This window comes from Brachyistius frenatus, unplaced genomic scaffold (genome assembly GCF_029030835.1).
Source record: "Brachyistius frenatus isolate BFR_SWC_R1_liver_20210118 unplaced genomic scaffold, ASM2903083v1 Contig_194, whole genome shotgun sequence".
Classification (NCBI taxonomy): domain Eukaryota; kingdom Metazoa; phylum Chordata; class Actinopteri; family Embiotocidae; genus Brachyistius; species Brachyistius frenatus.
In genome coordinates this window covers 457,501-471,966 of record NW_027210793.1, presented here as the reverse complement: position 1 = coordinate 471,966, position 14,466 = coordinate 457,501, and the positions used below count along the sequence as shown (strand labels likewise).

Here is a 14,466-nt window from a genome sequence, read left to right as displayed (position 1 = left end):
GACCAAATATAACATTTTAATTGTTTGAATTTCAACTTATTCACAAAGAAGTTATGAATATGAAGCTACAGTCCTCTAAAAACAATCTAATGCACTAGTTATTACTGTGTTGCACTGGAGGGGAGGGAGGGGGTGTTCGTTTGGCTGTCACATCTTAATAAACTAAAGATGAATCCCTCAAGTTTCATCCTCCAGCTCTACATCTGGCAAACTGTGAAGCCGGGGGGAGGAGGGGTCATTTAGTCTAACGGACATGAAGAAGACGTGTGGCAGAAAATGTAATCTAACCAGGAGGACTGCATGAAAAAAAAGAAGAAGGATCAGGTGGAAGAATAAAGACCTTGCCCACACAAACACTGCTGACGATACATGAAGGCAAAAAGTGTCAGCCGACAGGTCGAACGGTGCGGCTCTGCGCTCTCCCTCTTCGTGCTCTTACCTTTCTTGGTGATGATGATGCGGAGCAGCGGATTGGCCGACGAAACGGCCTTGTGGAAGTTGTCGTCGTTGTTGATCGGAAGGAGGTCTCCGTGGTCGTCGGCGTATCCCAGCAGCACGTCGACACCGGGGATGCGGTGGATGGTCTGGAGGAGGCGGTAGAACTCCTGGAAGCCGCCGGGACCGTTTCTCTTCAGGGCGAAGCGACGGTACTCGGCCTCGAACTGCAGGAGACGGAAGAACACGTCACGCGCTGTTTCTACGTCACGCGTATCTTTAGAGGATCTACTTTGAAACACTGACAGCTCAGAAAAACTGGGATGACATCACTGTTTCAGCTAAATGTGATATCAGCTTCTAACATACATAATAATACATAATAGTATAATTTAGATGTCTCCTTTAACACAAGCTGGAGAAATTTGACAGGAAATATTTTTACAACCACTCCAACTGTAAATCATCCTGTTGGATTGACTTGAAAATTAAAGTCATGTGTTTGTTTCAGTGTTAAATACTGTGTAGAGTGAATATTTAAATCTGTCTGTCCTCCTATAAATGCTCCGTGACACCGTTTGGATTCTGACTTATGGATTCGTCTAAAATCTGATCATCTGATTCAGTCATAAAACACCTCCGTGCACATCTTTGATGCAGCCGCACTTTCCAACATGTTGTTTTTAAATGTTCCTTCAGTCTGTGCTTATGGTGCCAAAGGAAACGTACTGTTGACGTTTTTCAGTTTGGTTTTTTTGGTACCGGAGGTGTCGTTTCTTGTGACGTCCCTACTGGTCAGCTCTGGGATGAATGAGGAAGAAATCAGAAGGCAAATAATTAAGACAAGTAAAAGCATAATTTTAAAAAGAAGAGGCCAGTTTGGATTTTCACTGATAATAATAAAACGTTGTGACCAGGACAAATCATTTCACTGAACGGTGAGTGAGTGTTATCTCGTCGGTCTGATTGAACATGACTTCCTCTCAGATCCTCACTGATCCTCTCCTCATGTTGGGAGATTTCAATAGTCAATAATGTTAATCGATGCTGCGCCGTGTGCATTAAAACGCTGCCAGAAGCGTCTCTGTTTGGAGACTCTTGTGTTTTTCCTTCTGCTGTGTGACGGCTGCTTTTATCTCATGAACTCAGAGGACAGATCGTCCACTCAGGAGACGGAAACAACACGAGCGACATCAGGGACTTGAAGAGGTCTGTTTGGGACCATGATGTCAGTTTGGAGGACGACCTCTATTTAAACAAGAAAACGTCTCCCACCATGATACGAAACTACAAAAGTTCACATCCTGACATTCCTGCTATACTGTTGGTGAACTGTGACAAAGCTGCACTGACAATGTTCACAAAGGCTAACGTTAGCATGTTTAGGCTATTGTTATCTTATTAAGGCTAATGTTGGCTTATTTAGGATAATGTTATCTTATTTAAGATATTGTTAGCTTGTTTAGGCAAATGTAGTGACAGCTCGTAACATGAGGAGCAGCTGCTATGCTAACGTTGTGTGGTATGAATGATGATGATGATGATGATGATGGGAGGCGTGTCGGTGTCTTCACTCCAAACAAAGTTGTCTCTCAGGGTTACAAGAAATTCTCTGCATTTCAGGCCGGTTTGAACAAACCTTCACATTCCCACACGAGAGGACATTTTCAGAAACCCTGAGACTTGTGAACTGCAACAGTAGATAGTAGAAACATCAACATGTAGTCATCATTTTTACTATCAGGCTGTTCTCACTCACCACAGAATGCATCCGGGTATTGAAAGTATTATGGGCAGCACAAAGAAGTGAACCTAATGTGGGGGAGCCACTCATTCCTCAGACGGATGTAATGGTGGAGGAACATTTCAAGGCCTGAAGTGAATGATCACATCTCCAGCTTCATGGAGATCCTGCAGCACCACACAGCACGCAGAGCTTCACTGTTATGATATTATAGTGAAATGTAGCTCCGGTGCTGCAGGAGGTTGAAGGTCTGAGCTCAGGGTGAAGAGGAGGCTGCAGGGTGAAGAGGAGGCTACAGGGTGAAGAGGAGGCTGCAGGGTGAAGAGGAGGCTACAGGGTGAAGAGGAGGCTGCAGGGTGAAGAGGAGGCTACAGGGTGAAGAGGAGGCTGCAGGGTGAAGAGGGGAGCTGCAGGGTGAAGAGGGGAGCTGCAGGGTGAAGAGGAGGCTACAGGGTGAAGAGGGGAGCTGCAGGGTGAAGAGGAGGCTACAGGGTGAAGAGGAGGCTACAGGGTGAAGAGGAGGCTGCAGGGTGAAGAGGGGAGCTGCAGGGTGAAGAGGGGAGCTGCAGGGTGAAGAGGAGGCTACAGGGTGAAGAGGAGGCTGCAAGGTGAAGAGGGGAGCTGCAGGGTGAAGAGGAGGCTACAGGGTGAAGAGGAGGCTACAGGGTGAAGAGGAGGCTACAGGGTGAAGAGGGGAGCTGCAGGGTGAAGAGGAGGCTGCAGGGTGAAGAGGGGAGCTGCAGGGTGAAGAGGAGGCTGCAGGGTGAAGAGGAGGCTGCAGGGTGAAGGTGAAGAAGGCTGTAGGGTGAAGAGGGGAGCTGCAGGGTGAAGAGGAGGCTACAGGGTGAAGAGGAGGCTGCAGGGTGAAGAGGAGGCTACAGGGTGAAGAGGAGGCTGCAGGGTGAAGAGGAGGCTACAGGGTGAAGAGGGGAGCTGCAGGGTGAAGAGGAGGCTGCAGGGTGAAGAGGAGGCTGCAGGGTGAAGAGGGGAGCTGCAGGGTGAAGAGGAGGCTGCAGGGTGAAGAGGAGGCTACAGGGTGAAGAGGGGAGCTGCAGGGTGAAGAGGAGGCTGTAGGGTGAAGAGGAGGTTGCAGGGTGAAGAGGAGGCTACAGGGTGAAGAGGAGGCTGCAGGATGAAGAGGAGGCTACAGGGTGAAGAGGGGAGCTGCAGGGTGAAGAGGAGGCTGCAGGGTGAAGAGGAGGCTGCAGGGTGAAGGTGAAGAGGAGGCTGTAGGGTGAAGAGGGGAGCTGCAGGGTGAAGAGGAGGCTGCAGGGTGAAGAGGAGGCTGTAGGGTGAAGAGGAGGCTGCAGGGTGAAGAGGGGAGCTGCAGGGTGAAGAGGAGGCTACAGGGTGAAGAGGAGGCTGCAGGGTGAAGAGGAGGCTGCAGGGTGAAGAGGGGAGCTGCAGGGTGAAGAGGAGGCTGCAGGGTGAAGAGGAGGGAGCTGCAGGGTGAAGAGGAGGCTACAGGGTGAAGAGGAGGCTGCAGGGTGAAGAGGAGGCTGCAGGGTGAAGAGGGGAGCTGCAGGGTGAAGAGGGGAGCTGCAGGGTGAAGAGGGGAGCTGCAGGGTGAAGAGGAGGCTGCAGGGTGAAGAGGGGAGCTGCAGGGTGAAGAGGAGGCTACAGGGTGAAGAGGAGGCTGCAGGGTGAAGAGGGGAGCTGCAGGGTGAAGAGGAGGCTGCAGGGTGAAGAGGAGGCTGCAGGGTGAAGAGGGGAGCTGCAGGGTGAAGAGGAGGCTGCAGGGTGAAGAGGAGGCTGCAGGGTGAAGAGGAGGCTGCAGGGTGAAGAGGGGAGCTGCAGCAGCAAATGGTGCTGGTGACAATGTCAGTAGGTAGCAACAAGGCTGCCTGGTAGACAAATATGCACCCTACACCGAGACACGTCTGACCTTTGACCTACGTCAGACTTGTTCTCAGCACGTCTTCAGGCACGTCTGTCCTCTGAGGTGAGGACACTCTGCTGTCTCCCGGAGCTGGCAGGACAGGTACGGCACGTGTGTGTGCTTCCCTTACAGCCGACATTGTTTTACAACATCACACGCCTCCCCGCCGATCCGGTCTGGCAAGCCCTGCTCTTTAAGAACAGGAACGCGGCCCTGAAGGATCGCTCACAAGGTCAGATGCTTCAGTTCCAGTAAGTGGAGTGTGATGCAGTCAGTGTAGCTGATAGATGCCGTCGGCGATCGACTACGTCATGTAATTATCATTACCCTTATCAGAGCAGAGACTTGCTGTAGTTTCTTCAGCTCTGATTGGTTGTACCACGACAGGAGATGTGTCATTTTGGGTGGGAGAGGGTCTTTTAAAACCCTGCAACTACTTCAGTGTAGGTAAAATAGATTATTACAGAGAAAAGTAGGTTTACGTAATTATGTTAATGACATAACAGGATTATCATCTGAGCTCTCAGTGTTGGTATTCATCACTATCAACACGGCACTGGACCAGCCTGTGTAATTCAGATTATGGTGTAAAAACCTGACATCAATTAATCCACCAATCAAGCCTGTTCTGAATCACTGCAGTCTGATTGGCTGTTCATCAGTTCCTATTAACAACATTGTATTTGCACACAGAAACCACAAGCAAAGAAGATATAAAAAGTCACATGACGGTGTGACTTACTGTGTAAAACTCCTGTTTATTACACATCATCTGCATTCAAACGCACAGAGTCAGTAAAGGAAGTAGAAAAAAACACAATATGGTTACTCCTTAATCCTGCTAGTCCGGGCTTTAACACCGAGGAACAGCTTGTTCCCAACACTGCAGACTTCTCATTAATTACTCAAACTGGGTCATAAGCAAACAGATTTATTAACAGCACCTATAGTGGATAATACCGGACCCTGTGAAAACGGTCCATCTCTGTGAGACGGGCAGGAAATCAACAAAGTTATTTCAAGTTTGTTCACAAAATAAACAGTTGAGCTCAAACCATTTCTGAGAAGTTAAATATCAATTTTAAACAATGTATTTATGTGAAATGTAATACTGCTAATACTCATAACCTTAAAACGAGTGAATCAATAATGTTTCTTTTGCCTGTTCAAATGATATAAAGACAAACTGGTCATATTTGTCCGTATGCTTAAAATCTGTGAGCACTGTGTGTGTAAACAGATCAAAATGTTCCTTCGTATTTGAAATTTCAGATGAAAGAGTGTCATTAAAAAAGAAATGATGAATGCGAACAGTCCACCCTTTAAGTTAATGAGAGGGTTGTGCTGTGATTCAGTAGTATTTATACTTACTATATGTTCTGTCAAATACATATATATCATTTATATATGTCAGCGTTCAGTCTAAATGGTGTCATTAATGAATAACCTCTTCAGTAACAGCGCTGTTCCTCCGTGAGTGAACATAAACACGAGTGCAGAGCCGATGAATCTCTGACACCAGCTGTTTTTAACGCGCTAAAACCGTTTCTGATACAGAACCTGGATGGTTTTAAAACGTCTCTAACGAACGGGACAGACGGACGGAGGCTGAAAAGATTTTGCCTGCAGGTGGAAAGTGTTGCAGCCACGAGGAAGACAGTGCGACTGAGATCAGACTGATGAGAACAGGTGGAGACCAGGTGGGGGTCAGCAGACACCCTCCATCCTCTAATAGGAGCTGCAGCTGTAACTGGGACAAGAAAAGGAACATAAAGAGGAGCAGTTCTCATCTTCTATGAACAAGACAGCTCTCAGCTGGAACTAAAGTCCTCTGCTGTCCACTTCATCCTCCTGCAGCTCCTGACACACATACTGTAGGTTGAACAGGCCCTTCGGAGCGCAGCAGGCATCCGTCATGTGCTGGAGGGCCTGTCCGTCCCTCTGTCCCGGGGACAGAACATGTCAGAGGACACATGGACACCTTTGATCCCCATGAAAGAAGCAGCATGAAGCGGTGATAATGGTCCTGTACAAAGTGACACACATTAAAACACAGACCGACTTCACAGGAACCTGGAAACTAAAGTAAGTCCGTGTTGTGAATGTGATCGTGTTTATGGAGCTGCAGCCTTCATCACAGCTGTCAGACGGCCTCAGCCTCCGACACCGGAAACGCTCCAACAACTTAGAGCCGGTGACTGTAGTGACGGTGAACCGTGTGAACGGGCTGCGGTGTGCTGGACTACTGTAGCACCGCGCTAACGTGTCACACCGACAGCAAACTAACCCGGGCTAACGGGGAGAAGGACCCGGGTTGAAACCGGAGCGACAGACAAAAGGCACGGAGGCTGACGGCGGATTCGGTGTTTTGAATCGGTGCGGCTGACAGCGGGCTCGGCTCCGGTGGCCCGGCACCGGTAGCCCGGCTCCGGTAGCCCGGCTCCGGTGGCCCGGCTCCGGTAGCCCGGCTCCGGTAGCCCGGCTCCGGTAGCCCGGCTCCGGTAGCCCACCACCTACGGTGAGCAAGTGAGCCGCCTGTCAGCTGCTCCCCGGTTCATTTAGACCACATATTTCCCCTGAATTCCCGGTGACACGTCCGAGAGACGCAGACATCACGACTGTAACGTGAACGGCGGACCCCGGCAGCAGCCCCCGTCTCCTCTTACTAACCCCCCCCCCCCCCACCTCCTCCCCCTACGATCGGTCAAACGGCCCCATCAGCCCACCACTCACTTTGCTCTTGACCTCCACCACGCTGTCGGTGAGTTTTAACGGCGTCCGGTGCTGCTGCTGTCGGGACATTCTGCTCCCCGGTCGGCTGGTCGGTTGAGGCACTGCGGATAAATCCATCCACCGGAATCCCGGCCGCTGCTTCCTGCTCGGTTCTCCGGTGATGGAAGAAGGACCTCAGACATCCAGCTCTGGCTGAGGGGCTGACGGTCCTTTCACCTGCACGCGGATTTTCTCTCGAGCTGCTGCGTTCGCGTCTCGTGTCGTGTCGTCCTGTGGCAGCTCGCGCTAAATCATCCGCACACGACTCACACAAATAGAAACACGGCACAGCGCTCGCGACAGGTGGAGTCCGGTAAATCCAGTATGGGATGTGAGGTGCCAGTGAGCCCTTCCTCCTCCTCCTCCTCCTCCTCCTGACGAGACTGGAGGACACAACAAAGGGGGCGGGACATGACACAGAGCAATAACAGCACAACTCACGAGCACTGCGCGTGTTCGCTGTTCTGCGCTCCGCGTGCACCGCCTCCTGCAGCTACCGGGCTCATGGCTGCTGAAGGGCCAGGGCCGCTCTCAGCCTTTCTGGGGGCCCCGCTGAGGAACCTGACAACTGAACTGACGCAGCAGACCGAGCGGTGATAACTTTAATGTGACTGTCAGCTCTATGACGTCACTTACCGCACACCTGGCTCTCTTTGTGTTTCGCTCAGTCATCTCAGGTATGAAGAGAATGGAAACCAATCTGTGACACACGACCTGAAAATCTGGACGTCATAAATCCTGTAAGTAAAAACAAAACTGCAGCAGCCGATCCCAGAAATGAAATGCATAAACAATTCAAATAAAAAGACATTGTTCTGTGATCAGATACAGAGGAAATAAATCTCTGCTGGCTCCATCCACAAACACAAAGCAGCGGTTTACTGTCACAGGCTCCACAGGCGGCCGTCAGTTTGTACACAACCTGAGGTTACAGCCACACAACAGATCAGAGCTTCTTCCCTTCACACTTCCTCTCATGAGGAGGTGAAAGGTCAAAACATTACGTTTAAGAGGGAGTTTAAGGACAGATGTTGTTTTGGCCTTTTTTTGCACTCACACCTTGAAGCACTTCAGCATTGGTTTCACTTGTTGGTCAACATTGTGGACACTTGAACAACAACGATGAAGCGTTGTGCTCCTGACCTCTGACCTCACCTTCCCGACCCGACAACCTCAATTTAGCGAAGAACTCGTCTGCTAATGATCTTTTTCTGGGTTAAATAGTTTTCACACACTGTTGGGACAATAAATTGTTAGACTATGTAATAAGCTTGTTTTGACCTTGAGCAGGTGCATCATAATGGAAGAGCATTTTGTGTTATTATAAAGGATTCAGGAGGATCTATTGGCAGAAATGAAATATAATATTTATAATTATGTTTTCATTATTGTAAAATCCACCTGAAACTAAGAATTGTTGTGTTTTTTATTTTATTTATGAGAATGAGCCCTTTACATCTACACCTCTTCCACAGAGCTGCCATGTGTCTACAGGAGCCCAGAAGGGACAAACCAATCTCTAGGTCTACAGAGGCGAATGCAGATTCTCTCACACTTGGAAAGTGAGGTTGAAATGAAGTCTGTTCAGTTGTTTACAGTCTGTAGCTGGAATCCAAGATGACACTCAGTTTTACACGCTGTGGCTTTTAGTAGCATTTCATTTTCAAAACTACAAACTTTTAAAATAAACCAGATACAGCAGCTGTCACATCCAGCTCACCTAAAGCTAAGCAGACAGCTCCAGACATTTCTTTTTTTAATAATCATCATTGAGCACATCAGCGATTGTCCCCAGAAACAAACGAAGCTAAACACCTGCTGCACATGATTACCAACAGAAATAGTGATCATTTTCACTGCAGCATTAAGGAGTCCCAGAACTATCCTCACTGCATGATATACACAAGGGTTAAGACCATAGCAGACCTCACAGGAGCCCAGTTAATACAAGTCCACTGTGGATGGAGCTTAACATAAAGAGCCTGCCATACTAGAACACATTAATACGACTCTAAGATCTGAGGTCGTCTGATGTCACTGTGATCTTTGACTGGTGTGTTTTGTTTTCTGGATTGCATCACTGAGCTTCAGAACTGTAATTTAGGAGAGGAACACATGCTCTGATCTTCATCCTGTGATGCTTTCAAGTCCCAGAGGATGAACGCTGCTTCTGATAGTTTACAGTGTTGGTCGAATATGATCATAAAAATAAACATTTAGTCACCCCTCATGTCGCCATTCATCACACTGATAATAAATAATACCTCCACTAGACTCCTGTTATCTACAGACTTCATGGTTGAAAATGAATCAGCGTGATGTTTGGAAAATGTTTTCACGCTAAATACAGTTTGGTTTATTTGAGTTTTCACCTCCTGCTCAGCCCCCCCCCCCCTTCTTCCCCCCGCCCAACTCCTCCTCCTCCTCCTGCAGATTTACACCCTTGTGCTAACCCGTCCTAATCATCAACAGTACCAGCCGGTGCTGGGGCCGGTTGTGTGTGTGTGTGTGTGTGTGTGTGTGTGTGTGTGTGTGTGTGTGTGTGTGTGTGTGTGTGTGTGTGTGTGTGTGTGTGTGTGTGTGTGTGTGTGTGTGCACCGTGGCAAGACCCCTACACGCTTATGTAAGAGGCTAATGACCAGCAACATGTAAGCTGGGTAGATAAGGATGCATTCCAAAGAGGAGAGAGAGCAGAACATGAAAATAATGTTCAGGTTTTTTTTTATCATACAAAAAAACCTGGTTCCTTCTTTCAGGTCGAATTCATCAGCTGAGGAGCGCCTCACTCTCCTCATTTCTGCTCTTCCTCCCTGCTATACCTGCTGTAACACTCCTCTCCTCTTCTCCACCTCCACTTCTTGCTCACTCCTCCTCCTCTTCCTCCTCCTCCTCCTCTACCTCTCACTGATGGAATGTAGGAATTTGAGGAGAGTTGGAAAAGGGAGGAACTGGACTGATGGTGATCTCATGCAGCTATCCAAAAGTTTGATTTTCCAACAGAGTAGTGGTGCAGCACTTAAAAATGTAAATGTTGGGCTGAGGATGATGATACAGAGAAGATGTTTTCAAAATGTCTTCGTCATTCTCAGGGAGCCAGATTGTCAATTTAAATGCACTCTATTGGTTGGAGTTTAATATTTCATGGTGTGGCTTCATCAAAAGGTCAGGGGGTCAACAGAATGATTAGAAATCCTCCTCTGATCATTGACAAAAAACACATTTTTAAAGAAACTCTACTGGAAAAGGTCTCCGTAGAGTTGTGTGGATTATAACAGACACACTGCTGTCAGCACAGCACCGTGTGAACGGGAACAATACGGGTCTTCAGGTGGGACTTCTAATCTGGTCCTGAAACACAGAGTGAAATTCTATTTTAAAATTGGCATTCGAATTACCTGGATGTACTTCCACGGTGTATTTCACTTAATTAATTGGTTTTTAATCAAACTACCACAAATTAACTGAGCGTTTATATTCCAGCAGAGTGCTAACGGTTGTTTTTTTTAAGGTCCTTACATGTTAGTGCTGCAGTGGTTCACTGTTATATCTCAGAACGTCAGGAGAATCCCAAGATACTGTTTTTAAAGACTTCTTTTTAATGTTTTGGATTTCCCCTTCTTAGGGTCGTCTATAGAGAGGACACACACAGAGGACATGTTGGGAAACAAAGATGGACATGATGTCCCCATTCAGCTGCAGTGGAACCAGGGATGTTGAAGTTATATGCTGGGAAAACTGACACATTTGGAGTCCAACTTCAAAACTGCTGGATAAAGTTCCCATAATGCACCAAATAACATGTTTTCATTCTTCCCACCCCAGCATCACGGCAAAGTGTGACAAAAGATACTCCAGCAAAACATGAGATGGCCACACTTTGGCCTCTGTAGGTGTGACAGTGTCACATTTTGTTAGCGTGAAACTTACACGCACATAGAAGTTACGTAAAAAAGGATCATATGACCAATTACAATGGACATTTTTCGGCAGTATTAGGAGGTAGTAGGGTCATGAACCAGAGGCTGCCAGGGAGGCAGATGTTTGAATCTAGCATTGTTCTTGAGGTTGTTTTTTTTTAATAGTTTTTGTTTCCTAGTCCCCAACCATGTGTTTTTCCTAAAAGTAAAATGTTCCTGTAAATCACATGGCTGTATGCATGCAGTACATTTCATTTTCGTCCACTACTGGAAAACGTGAAACTGTCACGCCTAGAGAGGCCAAGGCGTGGCTATCTCATGTTTTGCCATAATACCGGGTTGGCTAGAGAAACGTCAGATAGAAAAGTTCCCTCCAGAGCCACAGTCGGCATTATAAAACCCAATACCTCCCCATGAATGATAAACAGAGTTTGACATGTAAAACAGATGGCGTGGCCCTTTAAAGACGACAGGATGCATGCACAATGTACAGAGAGTGGGAGGACAGGGTGTGTGTGTGTGTGTGGAGGGGGGGGGGGGAGCAGCTCATTTTCCCCTCTGGCAGATTTAGGGTCTGGTCCCCTCTCAGGTTGATCCGGTCCTGATCACAGCTCTCCGATTTCTGTCCTGAACAAGGACTCGCCCGTTTACTGAGAGGACTCTGTCCCCCATGAGTCCCCCATGAGTCCCCCATGAGTCCCCAGGTTTGGACAGAAATAGAGAGACCATTGTACTTCATACCTCCACTCATGCTACTGCCGCCACCAATAAGCAGGTCTACTGTATGTAGTACATGGTGTGTATTAACCTGTGGCCACACCCAGGAAACCAACTAACTCAGGTTTAATGAAATCAAGCGTGACTCACACTTCGGCTCTAACCCCCTGCCTTCCCGCCTCCTCCTCTGGGGATCACTGAGTGACAGACCGAGACACAGAGCAGTGTGTATGTGAGCAGGAATGTCAGCTATGTGAGCCAACCTGTATCTGCTTTTAATCTTCTTTTCCCTCTGCTCCTTCATCTCTCACCCACATTCTCAGCTCAACTTCCCACTTCGTTTACAGCTGTCATTTCTTCTTTTATCTCATTTACATGGATTATTTTTCTCTTCTTCTTCATGACGGGTTTCTCTCTCTTCCCTTCAGCCTGCCTTATTGTTTTTTCCAGCTCCACACTCTGACACACAGTCACTGCTCAAAATGGAAACCACTATTCTGCAAGTGACCAGAGAATTTGTGAAGTCTTTTTGTTGTTGTTGATGTCCTGTGAGTCACAGGCCTCTCTCTGCAAGGTGGGTTAAATCAAGTCCAGCTCATGAATGCGTGCTATGTGTGGTATGTCCCCGGCCTCCGGTCAGGGTACTTTTGTTTTGTGTATGGGTGTGTGACAGGTGGTGATGCTGAAGGACAGGTTTTTTTATCTACATCACGTGGCTTCATTCATTTCTGGCCGACCTCCCGTGTGAAACAATACAGGGTGGATCACACACACACACACACACACACACACACACACACACACACACACACACACACACACACACACACACACACACACACACACACACACACACACACACACACACACACACACACACACACACACACACACACACTCTCTGGCATACAATAGGATGTGAATCAGGCCTCTTGTCTGCGTGTCACAGTGGGATCTGCATACCACACTGTCTGCCTGCACCACATGACTGAATGATTGCTTTATTGGTTTTTTTAAAGGAACTTTGAGTAATAAAGGTTTTATGAATCGCTAAAATGCTAAACCCCATTCTCTGAACCACACACTCAGTAGCCTGAAGGCATTTATTCAATCACAAACTCTTTTGGCAAAACATGATGGTGGCCACAAGTAGCAAATAGACCAAATTAAAGCACACAACAACTAAAAACTGATCACACTTGTTGCAAATTATGTGATGAAACATGTAAGCCAGTTCAGAGTTCACAGGTTGTTACAGAAAGTCCATCAGAGAGTCAGAGGAAAAGTAAGGGAAGGGGAACTTGGAGGAAGATAATTGGGAGAAAGATAAGGAATATAATTTCTGATGAAATCTGCGCTACTGTAATAGACTGTAACATGACAGTTGAAGGGCACCTACGTTCTCCCAACAGCAGGAGGCCCTCATTATTGACATGGTCCTTCAAAACAACATCTTCAGACTGCTTGAAATACAGCAGAGAATCACTGAAAATTTTGGAGGAATCAACAGTGTCAGCCTAACTTTAAACAATGTGTGCTCAAACTGGATAAATCTCATCTCCACATCGAGCTATATTCTTTCATTCACCTTTTCTGGACAGAAAAATCAATAAATGTCACACTTTTATTTGACCTGTGTGGACTATTTTCATCCCAGTGTAGTAAAATGTAACCAATGTACATAATCTGTGGCAGCGCAAAGTTTTATATCAGACAAACCTATTTCATCTGTGACACCAAAAAAGAAACACACACACACACACACACACACACACACACACACACACACACACACACACACACACACACACACACACACACACACACACACACACACACACACACACACACACACACACACACACACACATACTGTACCTGGGAGCACCAGTGGCTCATGTGATGCAGGTATGTTTCACACTGAGGGGAATGTAGACGAGCTGGTCCGACTCTCTGCCTGCACACACAGAACTGTAAAAAGACATGCAGGACTAATATGGGACAAAGCTCATCAAAAGTAATATGAAACACAACAATGAACTCCAGACCACAAATAGTCTTTTTCTACAGCAATATGTAACTTTGGGCAAAAAGTGCTTTACATACAACATACGAAAGAATGTTAAATGAAATTAGAAATCAGACAGTAATGATAACACTGAAAACAATTTTAAAAACATTAAAACTGTTCAAACTGTGTTGTGATTGTTTTCATCCAGCACATCAGAGCGTTCCCTCTTTATCTTCTTCTTCTTAAGACCCCTAATACATATATTTTCTATCCTTTTGTGATCTCTCAAATTCACACATATGGAAATAAATGTGATTAATTTAAACCCATATCATTAATTTCCCTATAAAAGTCAGGAGAAATGTTTGGCAAAGTGAATGAAGAGCATCATCTCTATCCAAAAAGAAAAAAATGACACGAAGACGAAATGAATATGCAAAAACACGTACACAACGCTTCTTTTTGTGTGACTGGTTGCAAAAAATATCAGTTCATCAACTTCAGTTGGACCAATATGTAGATAAACATCATCATCCTGATGTTAAAATGTCATATCACAACATGCCTGATGATGGTTCAGACAAACAAGGATAGGAAAATAAAAGGTCTTGAGTTATATAGAATAAAATGAATCTGCTGCAGAGCATGGTCCCACAGCGTCTCCATTGTTGAAGACCTTTCACTGACTACATGGTTCCCAACCACCTGCTAATGTTGCCCATGAAGCTCTCACCCTCTGAACACACAGTCCTCTGGTGCCATCTGCTGGTTAGTGTGGTATATGTGCGGTGTTATTGTAGTGAACTGATATAAAGCTGATGCATAATATTGACAACATGCATGATGTTCGCTGGGCCCACTCTGACATGCTGGGCTCAAGTACATTAAACAAAAGTCAGTTTAGTTTTGAAAAATAAGTTCTTGCAAAATTTTGAAAAACAATAACAAATTTACATCTGCACAAACAAACACTAACATCTCTGGCCTATTG

General features: G+C 46.6%; 1 protein-coding gene across 1 annotated transcript in view; it reads right to left on the bottom strand.

The window, feature by feature from the left end:
- Positions 1–7,207, bottom strand: part of pard6a (par-6 family cell polarity regulator alpha) — a 38,181-nt gene extending 30,974 nt beyond the window's left edge. Inside the window, exons 1-2 of the mRNA XM_069718612.1 lie at positions 6,792–7,207; positions 440–662 (exon numbers count right to left, since the gene is read on the bottom strand). Of these exons, the coding sequence (XP_069574713.1) occupies positions 440–662; positions 6,792–6,908 (340 nt within the window). The 5' untranslated portion in view covers positions 6,909–7,207. The remainder of the gene's footprint in view (positions 1–439; positions 663–6,791) is intronic.
- Positions 7,208–14,466: the final 7,259 nt, after the last annotated feature.